This window comes from Ostrea edulis, chromosome 6 (assembly GCF_947568905.1).
Source record: "Ostrea edulis chromosome 6, xbOstEdul1.1, whole genome shotgun sequence".
Lineage (NCBI taxonomy): Eukaryota > Metazoa > Mollusca > Bivalvia > Ostreida > Ostreidae > Ostrea > Ostrea edulis.
This window is the reverse complement of record NC_079169.1, coordinates 78,904,045-78,917,451: the sequence shown is the minus strand read 5'-3', so window position 1 is coordinate 78,917,451 and position 13,407 is coordinate 78,904,045. Positions and strand designations below refer to the sequence as shown.

Sequence of the window (13,407 nt, the reverse complement as noted above, 5' to 3'; positions counted from 1 at the left end):
GGTATACCTAATTCTAACAGGAAACGATTTTTTTTCTTGTTATCGCCGTAATTTGGTTGCCTAGCAACACATCAAACATAACAACTATAATTTGAATTTCAGGTCTATTTCAACAACATTTATTCATTAAAATAATAAAAAGGCTCCATATGTTTTAGCCACTACACAATAAAAATTGATTAGCTGAAAACTTCAAAAGGGTTAAAAAACGTTAACCTTTCTTATAACTTCTGAATAGGAAAAACGTTTAAGACTCTATTTTGATTTTTTGCACATTATTTACCCAGAGTAAAATCAAAGAGAATTGCAATTATGGAAACTATACATTTTTTATTTATATAAGTTTCTCTTTCTGACACCAACTAAGAAAATGATATTGATTTTTTTAAATAATGACAACTGAGGAAACTTATATAAAATGTGATAAAACAAATCTAAGAATGCGTGCATTCTTGCTCTAATGGTCATAGAACATCATTATAGCCTTGTTATTTGATTTCCTTTAATGGGGATAAAAAATCTTGTATTATTGATGTAAGGTATGGTAGGTGCATTCTCCATTAAAGTGTTAAATTGCATATTTTATGTGTCCACGGGCCTCAAAAATACATTTAATGCTTTAGCTGATAAAATCGTATATTTTACACATGTATTCAGTGCAAGGTGAAGATAACGAACAGTGATCAATCTCATAACTCCTACAAGCAATACAAAATAGATAGTTGGGCAAACACGGACCCCTGGACACACCAGAGTGTATCAAAATCCTAATATAATTATAGTAACATAATATTATGCATTGCTCCGAGTACTGCACTCATAAGATGTGAAAATTAAGCAAAATCACCGTGTCCGTTTTACATTGATAATTATTACAATGGGGTAATTTTGATAATTTTTATAATTTCGGGTACTTGTTGTTATTTGAAGGTAACAAAACTAATTTCTAGCAAGTAACTTTGAATTTTACAAAGAAATCATATCTCAACTGTACTGGCCACTGTCCATAATGCGTATGCCTGGAATCAGTGATTGGCATCATGTGACTTCCTCAACTTCATAGGATATACTGTAATAAAACAAAACAATAATTGTAAACAGTGAATTGATACTGACAACACATGTGATCATGTATAATAATAATTCAAACTATCCCAAAACTGATTTCAATACAGAAAATTGCTGTTTATAACACAGACTGCACCAAACAAATAGAACTCTGATATAAATTTCAATAAATATATAAGAGCATGCAAGGTGAAGATAACGAACAGTGATCAATCTCATAACTCCTACAAGCAATACAAAATAGATAGTTGGGCAAACACGGACCCCTGGACACAGCAGAGGTGGGATCAGGTGCCTAGGAGGAGTAAGCATCCCCTGTTGACCGGTCACACCCGCCGTGAGCCCCATATCCTGATCAGGTAAACGGAGTTATCCGCAGTCAAAATCAGTGTGCCAAGAACGGCTTAACAATTGGTATGAAACACGTCAGACAGCATTTGACCCAATGCAAGGTTGTATTGACGAACTAGATCTGTAGTGCACAAAACAGAGTTATTGCCCCATAAGTTACAAAAAGTTTGAGTGCAACTAGTTTGCACCTTATGAGCAAAAATAATCTACACATGGTCTTACTATATGTCATATATATCTTTATACTATCATTGAATTATATTGCACAATACTGTAATTCTGTAAACATAGTTTGCATAAATATTCGGGACATGAACTACGTACACATGTGTTTAATCAGAGAACATGCTTTATACACTGTATCAATTCAAATAATACACGTTTTTAAACAGATGTATGGAATGTGCTAGTGTTCATCATTGTCTTACCGAATAAGTAGTTTCTCTAGGAAACAGCAATTCAGTACAATGTTCAGCGAAACAGAAGCATGCCCACATTCTTCCCAACGAACTCGTGCATACACAAAAAATATATGTGCCCTAAAAACTATGACGTAACACGCAGATAACGTGTACAAATTGGCGCAAAAATTTAACGGAAAAAAAATGTTCTGAAACTGATGTCTGTTGGCGTTACCGATTTTTAAACCTCTACCAAAAAAATCTGACAGCGTTCTTTTCAATTTTTCATATCAATGTAAATAGCATATTTATTAGGTATGAGAATAAATTTAAACTTTTTGCATCATGAAAAAGGGATATAATAAATAATCCAGATTAAAGACTAAAAATCAGCATTTGGACGCGCGGTTTGCAACAGATACATGAAGTTGTTTGATTATGCAGGTATATGTATTTTACACCGACTCTATTCTATATAATGGATAATGAATAATTTTTTAAAAGGAAAACTTGATTAATCAACAGATACGTTACAAACAGACACGTTACCATCGTTCTTTTCATGGCTGTAATTACGGATATTTAGAGTTCGTTTTCATTTTGAACTTCAACTTAGTTACAGTATGCTGTATCCAGTTCAACAAATGATGATGTAAACATGATTTTAAAACTTTGTAACTCAACAGACAGGCAGATTTTTTAATATAGATTTTTTTTCACGAATTTTCTGAAAATTCATCTTTGTAAAAGCAATGACTACGACAAATTTTGCTTTTTATCTTTATTATGAATACTGTTATAAAGAATTTCATTTGGTGCAAGCATCTAATATGTTTTACGGCGTGACCGTGTTTGAGGGCGAACAAACAAATTTTGGCAGTAGTATCTATATCCAAAACAAAACAAAAACAACCCGAAGTTAGCACGAGGACGGAACTGTATCAAAGCATCCTAATTTTGGATATTTGATCCGCCTACATATTGAACGCGGGAAATATAACGCACTTGATGTAAACCACGCCTGCTAATCGATCAATTGCATAACAAGAGGTTATGTCAAACTCCCCGTCGAGGCCTCATTACGTCACCTACGTACAGACGTTTGGTTTGTGAGCAAACGAACTCTGGCGGAAGTTTGGAGGTTATGTATAGAAATCAAAAGAGATCGATTTCCGGTTATGCAACAGATACCTAAATTTCACATGCATAGATGGTAAAACAATAGAAAATAGAATTACTCAACGAATCACATTCTTACATTTTAATTAAAATCTCAACAATTGCTTGCATCGAGACAATTTACCATCTATACATAACCTCTTGTTCGATTAGCAGGCGTGTAAACAGTACATTGTGACGTCATATTCAGCGTCGTTATTTAGCAAATTTACAAACATAGCGTTTGAACCACAACAACAAACATGGCGTTAATCGTGGAGTGATTATATATGATTAAGAAAATAAGATTTACATGCTTTTACGAATTTTATGTAACATCTCAGAACGACGTGAACTAGGGTAGACGAGATTCAAAATGGAGAAATACATGTCCACGCGCTAATATTCGAATCGACGCCATTAGTACCAAAATTTTCAAGTTCCATGGTATGGTATAGTTTTTCATTATTTTCCTATATTTTCCTTTTAAACATGTATATACGTGTTACCTATAGGGAGAGCTCCGCTCTCACGGCCCTTCGGGCCGTGAGAGGGCTTCGCCCTCTATTATTGAAGGTATCATATCTGTTCATAGTGGTAAAGTATCTGTTTAGATATTCTCGTTGGACTTAGTGCTATTATTATCAAACACTTGGTTAATTCCTCTACATTATTTGTTGTTTTTAATAATTACTATTCATTTCTAACGCATAGAAAAAAAATACGTTCGAATTGAATGATTCACTCGAACTTTTCAGAATACTAGTAGTAAGAAATGGGAAAAAACAGGCAGAAATCCAGAAAGCATGCCAGGAAAGAAATAAGCTTAATATGATCCATCATTTCTTGAGAATGAAAGGAAAAGGGGCAGTGAAAGTAGGGTTCCTGCTCAACTTTTGACGGAGTGGAAACTGATAGCTCGTCCGGGGAAAAGCCAGACAGAAAAACATAATATTGATACGATACTGACTTTTCTCCTCTTTGTTCGTTAATTTTTATTTGTGTTCAGGTTCATGTTATTATTCATGATTGAAAATATGTAAATACATTCTCGCAATCATTTCAATGGTTGTATGAACTCTTCTGTCATTTATTTAACGTTAGATGGGAAACATCGTTCAAATACATGTAAGTAGATTGCTTTACAGTGTACACTACATTTGATATCAAAATAAATGAGTGGAAAAAATAAAATAAAAGCAAATTCAAACTTGGCTCATCAATTTCTGTAAGAAATAATGCATTGTTTTAATTTAAAGTACACAAGATCTCCTTTCATTTTATTCTTCATCCTTCTGAAACAGATACGTTACTGTTACACACTTATGTATAATGGGTATTCGAGAAGTTAGTGGCCAAATATCTTTCCCATTCAAATGTTATACTGACAGTGTACTATCTACGTCGTGATATGAAACACATTTTAGGTTTCTGGAGGTCACTTATTTTGAACCATCGTAATTGTAATATGATGCCTCAAGAAACAATAGCTTGCCAATTTTCTCTTCGTATTTGATATTTGTATTTTCAGGTGAAATATAATGCTTAGGTATTGACATGTATATGTAAGCAAATCTATGTTTATGCACATACTTGAAAAAATTAATAACTTTTCCATTGGCCTTAATAGATATTGAATGTCTGGACAGATTATAAAACCCTAACCCCCATCACGTTTAGAACTGTTATTTTTATTGTCTGGACTTGGTTATTTGACATAACATATCTCAGCAAAGAGTAGTAGTAAAAATTTCCCATTCATACCGAAATTGTCTCAAGATATTCAGTTTTTGAAAAAATTATGAAAGAACGCTGTAACCAAAACTATTTTTCATTATTTTCAAAATGAAATTTTACACTTTAGTGGAAAATGCACGAGTATAACCTTTTAATTTTGTTATTTAAACTTTAAAGCTTTTAGAAATGAATATTTCATATCATAAAGCTGCGTGATCTTGCCCCTATGTATTTGCCTAACAAGAATATTCCTATACCAAAAACCAGTTTTTTGTATTAAAAAATGACACAGGGTCATTATTCTACGGGGTCATTTTTCTACAATCCACACGGAGAAAAATGACCCCAAGGCCATAATTTCTACAAAAAAGTGGGTAATTTTTCTACGTAGAATATTAACCAGGGGGTCAAATTTCTACGTAGAAAAATGATCCCCGGTCAATATTTTACGGGGGTCACTTTTCGTCGTTACACCGGCAATTCGCCAAATGTTAGACCCACGGAAAAAGCCTACCATACGGTAGCTATGGAAAACTCTGAATCTCTATTGTGACATAAGGACTCATGGTTTGAACAGATTTCATCATTATAATGAAACCTACATAAGTCTTGGCTTCTCAACTTACGTAAAATCTTGACTTTTCAGGGTTTTTGGGAAAAACATTTAAACTCCTCAATCTATTTTCACTATTTCTGAATTAAAGTCCCTTAGAAAGTATGTTTCATTTGAACAAATATGAATTACATGTACCTTTATCAAAGTATGTTTTGTGACAAGATTGCTTGAAAATAGGAAAATATCACAACAATTACAGCAACAAAAACGACAAATTTTGTTCAGAAAGCCTTTGGCTCAGGTAAGGTAAAATAAGACTTTAGTTTTATCACAAGATGAAAATACAACAATCTAATTAAAATCAAATCCTAAGATACGCTCACAGTCGCTACAGTCTTACGCAAAGTATACGGCGTGGATCTAAGAAGTTTGATTATAATTAGATTAAATATATAACGAAGAATTGTCCAGAATATTTATATAATAGAAGATATGAAAACAATGGAAGGATGGGGTGATTTCTACATAACTTACTTTATATTGATCTTATTGCAAATACACGTCACTAGGTTGCTATTAGGCCGTCTGTTACACACTGATTTTGACTACGGAATACTACGTTTTTCTGATCAAGATATAGAGCTCATGCCGGTCAACAGAGGTATCGTACTCCTCCTAGGCACCTGATCCCACCTCTGGTGTGTCCAGTGGTCCGTGTTTACCCAACTCTTAATTTTGTATTCTTTGTGGGATTTATGAAATTGCCCACTGTTGCAATATCACTCTGAACAACGCTCTATTCCAGAATCTCGTTAGATTTAAAGTCCTTATCTCGATATTACTTGCCATAAACTAGTAAATAATATGGTTGCGATTATAAATTACTGTGATTTAGAATTATCATCTTCATATAAAATATACACCATAATAAACCTGTAAATAATTAAAATCAAATACTACTAGTTCAATCTGTAAATTGTAGATTGAGGTGAATGAGGCAATCGGCGCATTAAAGTCAGTTTTCGAAAATTTCAATGGGTGGGGACAGATAAAATACTGTGCGTGCACAGGTTAAGAATTAAGCCGTCTACACGTATACAAATTACGAATTGAGCCGGGTACACGTATACAAATTACGAATTGAGCCGGGTACACGTATACAGGTTAAGAATTGAGCCGGGTACACGTACACAGGTTAAGAATTGAGCAGGGTACACGTACACTAGTTAAGAATTGAGCCGGATACACGTACACAGGTTAAGAATTGTGCCGGGTACACGTACATAGGTTAAGAATTGAGCCGGGTACACGTACACAGGTTAAGAATTGAGCAGGGTACACGTACACTAGTTAAGAATTGAGCCGGGTACACGTACACAGGTTAAGAATTGAGCCGGGTACACGTACACAGGTTAAGAATTGAGCAGGGTACACGTACACTAGTTAAGAATTGAGCCGGATACACGTACACAGGTTAAGTATTGAGCTGGGTACACGTACATTAGTTAAGAATTGAGCCGGATACACGTACACAGGTTAAGAATTGAGCCGGGTACACGTACACAGGTTAAGAATTGAGCAGGGTACACGTACACTAGTTAAGAATTGAGCCGGATACACGTACACTAGTTAAGAATTGAGCCGGGTACACGTACACAGGTTAAGAATTGAGCCGGGTACACGTACACAGGTTAAGAATTGAGCCGGGTACACGTACACTAGTTAAGAATTGAGTAGGGTACACGTACACAGGTTAAGAATTGTGCCGGGTACACGTACATAGATTACGAATTGAGCTGGTTACACGTACACAGGTTAAGAATTGTGCCGGGTATACATACACAGATTAAGAATTGAGCCGGGTACACGTACACAGGTTAAGAATTGAGCCGGGTACACCTACACTAGTTAAGAATTGAGCCGGGTACACGGAATTGAAGCGGTTACACGTTCACAGATTCAGCATTAGGCAGGATGAATATTCGCGAATTAAGAGTTGAGCAAGGATATATGGATAAATAGATAGATATACACATTGTAGATAGAGAGATCGAAAAAGCACGAGAATGACCAAAAATACAAACAATATCGATTGTCCTTCTCGCTGATCAATCATTCCCACTAACATTGCATTCGACGCTATTGGACTAAGAGTGTTGGTTTAAAAAAGTGTGTGTGTGTGTGTTTTCTAAGTATGTTTATTAGATATCCAAATCATGTATCAAATCACAGAAAAAAATCAACTCTAAAATATCTTATTTAAACAAAACACCTTTTCCATTGTTCCGGAAAACACGATTACAAAATAACTTAAAATGATTGAGATCTTGTGCTATGCTTTAAACGAGATGTTTTAACGACCTATTAGATAAAAGATCCACCTAAACATGAAAGTGAGATACAGTTTTGTTTTCATTTCAATGCTTCATCACAGCATGCATTTTATATGCACCATTTCACACACAAAAATCCCAAAGTAAAGAATTTGTAATCCAAAACTCCCCCACCTCTGAGTGACAATGACCTCTGATTAAATTTCTACCAAGTAAACGTACAGATGCCCCTAATGCATCATTAATTGGATTTAAAAATTACTGAAATTCGCTCTCCGTTAGCGGTGTGTAAATATTCATACAATCGGTACTTACGTTGTTATGACTTTATTGTGATGATGATCGATATGAATATTTCATCAAATTAATGCTAATATTCTCATATTCTCCTTGCTGCAACCTGTTCCCGTGTCATTGTTGACATGAAACTATAGATATGGGACACAGGACTACAGTCTTGATGTTTTGGCTTTTTGCATTGCTGAGAATAATTCACAATACTTCCGATTATCTTAAGCAGAGACTTGATTTCAAGTCAAATGAAAAACTTCAACTGTTGAACCATTCATCGTCCCTTCGCAATGTGCTTTTTAATCAGAATTCTGGATATCAAGTAGCAGATGATCCTATCACACGTGTTGGTTTTCGGTTCGAGGTATCGAGAGTAGAGAAATTTGATGAAGTTGCGGGAGAGTTAAAACTTCTGTCATCTATTTTCATGTTTTGGGCTGATATTCGTCTGGCCTGGGATCCTAGCAGCATCTCTATTTTCCAAGAAAAGGCTGGATATTCCTTCACTATCACCTACTTACAGATGAAATTAAAGGATATATGGAAACCAGACATAAAATTGTTCAATCCTCTAAATGAAATGAACATCTTCAAGGAAAAGGGAGATGAAAATGCTGTCTTCGGTTCCCCTGGTTTAGTTTACTATGACAGCTTATTGAAAACAAATACATTTTGTGAACCGAATCTCAAAGCTTTTCCATTCGACGAACATGAATGCTCTGTTCAATTTGTAGCCACTTCCACGATGATCGCTAACATACCAAACAAAGCAAAGGTCTTGTATGATAATGCAAAATGGATATATTATCAAATGGCGCCATGTGACCTTGATCTTGCGCCAAGTGCCTACGGATCAGAAGTGAACAATGAGCGTCGAGTTCTTGTTTTTCCTATTAAGTTAATTCGAAAATCCTCGTATGTTTTTGTGAATATCGCGGTTCCACTTCTTGTTCTCAGTCTTTTAAATACTGTTGTCTATTTTATCCCTGCCGTACCAGAAGAGAGGTTATCTTTTTGTATTGCCCTTCTGCTATCTTTTACCGTGTATCTCATCTACGTTGCGGGTCTGATTCCAGAAACTTCTAATCCAATCCCTCTTATAATCTATTTTCTCATCTTTCAGTTCTTGTTAAGCGCGTTTATCACATGTACCAGTTTTTTGACAGCTACGCTTGGACAGCGACAAGAAGAACGACCAATTTCGAACGTCGTCACACGACTTTTGAATATATGTCGCCGAAGAAAGCCCTCGATCGAAGATGACGTCACTAACTGTGGTTTTTCTTTTGATAGAAGTTATTCTGCTTGTTTACCTTGCCTCTCGATTATCTGCCAATGTGGAACTCAATCTCACGTCAGATATCTGCCGTGCAAATCCATTGAATTTAACTGAAATATGTTTGGACGATGTATCTGGGTTTTGTATTTCACCGAGCATCTTGTCATAGATTCGTACTTTCTTTACCCGATTTTTATCAATTATCCTGTCGATTTTAAAGTTTGATATAAAGGTCAATGTCATTGGGGATTCAGAATTCCTTGTGTTCAAAATGTTGCGTGTGTATCCAGCCTACTCCGGATATACTGAAATTCAGGGGACGGACCTGAATTGTTCATTATATCCAATGTTCAACATAATTGATGCTGAACTATAAAGATAATGTTACTGAGGATTTATTTTTCTTCAATATCAAATATAGTTCAATATGATAGACTTCAATATGCATGGAGTAGACTGTATTGTCAGAGTTCCCACTGGAGCAAAATATGAGTTACACCAAATTTTCATGGCAAGTGTTCACAGATAAATCTGCCCAATGTCGGATAGCAAATCGGCGCAGATCATTCCTTTACTTGTCAGGAAATTCAAAAGTGGTGTTTAGTAGACTATCGCCGACAGACTTCAGTATCATCATTGTGACATCTCACCTGAGAGAGAGAAATATACAGTTGAAAACGATTTTCTGTGTACAAATACATTTCCAATGGAATTCTAAAACGTCAATAGTATGGGAAACGTCTAAATCATATCAGAATCCTCCAAATACCTGCAGGAAAATAACATTTTATGGGATACAATAAAGTTCCTATGATATCGTAGGATTTTTAAGAGAATGCCGTAGTTGTTTTTTACAATTTCAGAAAAAAAGATCATATCTAATACAATTTTACAGTCTCTAATGTTTACAATTATTTAGATTTAGGAATATACAGCATTAGACATGACGCATCTTCTCAAATATCCCTCTTCGGCACCGCATCCAACCTCTGGTGAATTTTTATAGGATTAATGAAATCGATTATTGTTTACTCATTGATTTCCCTGCTGAATTTACCCCGATTACCGTAGTATATGTCCGAGAACTGGTACATGAATAATGAATACTACTGTTACTGAACTTGTACTGGACTGAGGTAGGCTTATGAATATTGCTATTCATTGTGTATTACTACTTCTGTATCAGTATCTGAGTTCATTTGTAGGCATGATTATTGTGTGTTAAGTGACCATGAAGGTACGATGAACACCACTGTGATCAATAAGGCACACTACCACACATCACAGAACCTGCATAAAAACTCCCAGTAAAAACAAACCATCCAAATAGAAGGTGCTGGATAAGAGCTGGCACGTGATGTGGTAATTGAACTGCTTGTGAAACAATGACACGTTTGTTTTGGTTCTACTCTTAAGAAATGGACTTCTACGGGAGTTCACAGGGAAATTCATGTTGGGTACACTCGTAGGTCCCAACGAAGTACATGTACAACTATGCTCTACCCTATATGTTTCTGGAGAGTGACTTTGTTTTGTTTTATGAGTGTTTACTGAGGAATGAGACACTCGATTCCTGTGCAGAATGACGTCAGTGCCTACTCCTACATGTATAACCTACTTGTCCAATCAAAAAGTAGAGATAACGAACATTGATCAATCTCATAGAAACAAAAATACAAAATAAAGAGTAAGGCAAATACGAACCCCTGGACAGATCAGAGGTGGGATCAGGTGACTAGGACTTAAGTAAGCATACTCTGTTGACAGGTCACAAACCCCGTGAGCCCTGAATCGTGTTTAGGTAAACGGAGGACTCCGTAGACAAAATTAGTGTGTAAAGAACGGGTATGGAATACGTCAGACAGTATTCGGCCTAATAACAAATTATATCATTGTAACGACCATCGGATTTGTTTAATGCTAACTTTGAATGATAATGCTTTTATGAAGTAAAATAGAATAGTTTACAACATAAAAACAAGCTATATTCTTCAGACTGGATCCATTATGTCTTCGATTTATTTTCATGATGTGCAGGTCGGTACCATAATTGACCTGTTGTATGTATAGATGTATAAATCTCATGAATTGTAATTGTAATTAAAAGATTTATATAGCGTCCTACCATCATTAGTTCTCTAAAGCGCTTTACAAATGTGAGAGAAAAGATAATCTAAAATCGATGTCCACATACAATGTACATGTATTCATAGTGTCAGAATTAAAATGCATAATTATTAATATATAGCGCCTAATATAATGATATAATTACCCTAATAACATAATACAATTTAAAACAACCCTTAGGAATAATGAAATACATAGATAAGACATATGTATAATAACAAGCTACAGTTCAAATAGCAACTGAAGGGTTTTTTGGTTTTTTGTTTTTGTTTTTTGTTGTTGTTGTTTTTTTTGTGTGAAACAAATGTAACAGCACTGTAAGAGCTGTAATGTAAGAGCACTAAGTATGTAAAAAAAAAATCACAAATTAAAAGCTAGTCTAAAAAGATGCGTTTTGAGTTTCGCTTCAAAACTAGACAGTGGAGTACATTGTCTGAGTTTAAAAGGCAGAGAGTCCCAGAGACTCGATGCGGCCTTATCCGAACGTCGATTCCCATATGTTTTCGGTTTCGTGGGGATCCGGGTTAGAATACCTCAGTACCCCTTGCTTGTCGTAGAAGGCGACTAAATGGGGCGGTCCTTCGGATGAGACCGCAAAAACCGAGGCCCCGTGTCACAGCAGGTGTGGCACAATAAAGACCCCTCCCTTTTCAATGGCCATAAGCGCCGAGCATAGGCCTAAATTTTGCAGCCCTTCACCGGTAGTGGTGACGTCTCCATATGAGTGAATTATTCTCGAGAGGGACGTTAAACAACAATCAATCAACCATCTGTTTTCGTACGTGTCCGAGGTACCTCGAAAGGCAGTAGAGATTCGGATCTTAGTGATCGTGTGGGACTCTAAACTGTAAGGATATTCTTTATGTAAACTGTAAGGATATTCTTTATGTAAACTGTAAGGATATTCTTTATGTAAACTGTAAGGATATTCTTTATGTAAACTGTAAGGACATTCTTTATGTAAACTGTAAGGACATTCTTTATGTAAACTGGAGGGATATTCTTTATGTAAACTGTAAGGATATTCTTTATGTAAACTGGAAGGATATTCTTTATGTAAACTGGAAGGATATTCTTTATGTAAACTGGAGGGATATTCTTTATGTAAACTGTAAGGATATTCTTTATGTAAACTGTAAGGATATTCTTTATGTAAACTGTAAGGATATTCTTTATGTAAACTGGAAGGATATTCTTTATGTAAACTGGAGGGATATTCTTTATGTAAACTGGAAGGATATTCTTTATGTAAACTCGAGATAGGTTGTTGAGAGATTTAAAGTATGAAGAAGGATCTTATATTGAATTCTGTATTCAACCGAGAGCCAGTGAAGATCTATTAGAACAGGAGTAATATGGTCGGATTTTTTTGAGTGTGTTATTAATCTTGCAGCTGTGTTTTGTGCCTTCTGAAGTTTGCTGGTGTGTAAACTCCTATAAACAGGGCTCGAAATTAACATATGTCCGTCAGTCTGTGACTGGCTAAAAGTCTGGCGGACTGACTGACATTTGTTTTAGTCCGTCTGATGGGACTGGTTAATTTTCTAAAGCATCATTTTGGAAGATATACTTAATATGAAATTTCATACACATTTGGCATGCTTCGATCTGTTTAATCAACCGGACGAATCTGATTCGTAAATATAAATTCCACATTTAAGTGTTACAATATTGTCTAAGGCATAATGAGTTAAATTTCATTTTAATGATATCAACAAAATATATTTGATTATTTCTGGAAAACTCTGTTGGACTGGTAATTTTTTCTGCGGACTGGTTAAAATTATACCCCATCAGTCCGGCTGGACTGGTGACATAAAAAGTTAGCTTCAAGCCCTGATAAAGAATACAAAATTTAGAGCAGGGTAGACACGGACCCCTGGAAACTGCAGAGGTAGGACCAGGTGTCTATAGGAGGAGTAAAGATCCTGGAGAAAACGCAGACTCGTAACTTTTTGTTGGACGCTCTGCTTCACACCAACATTGGATATGCAGCGTTCACGGACGCGGCAATAAGACAGTGTTTTCTTGATGTATTTTCAATTTTAGCACTGGGAAATAAGCACGATCATTTGTCAAAATGAAACCTCGAAGTCCAAAAGAATA

The 13,407-nt window shown here is 35.5% G+C and overlaps 1 protein-coding gene across 1 annotated transcript; it reads left to right on the top strand.

Moving 5' to 3' along the window:
* The first annotated feature begins 8,033 nt into the window (after window positions 1–8,033).
* On the top strand, window positions 8,034–9,288 carry LOC125647366 (neuronal acetylcholine receptor subunit alpha-6-like). Its single transcript, XM_056142005.1, has one exon. It carries the CDS (start codon window positions 8,041–8,043, stop codon window positions 9,286–9,288), a length of 1,248 nt encoding a protein of 415 aa, XP_055997980.1. The 5' UTR covers window positions 8,034–8,040.
* Window positions 9,289–13,407: the final 4,119 nt, after the last annotated feature.

What these genes read in the sequence shown, in the direction of transcription:
- LOC125647366 (XM_056142005.1), top strand. Translation starts at nt 8,041, where the DNA reads ATGGGACACAGGACTACAGTCTTGATGTTTTGGCTTTTTGCATTGCTG.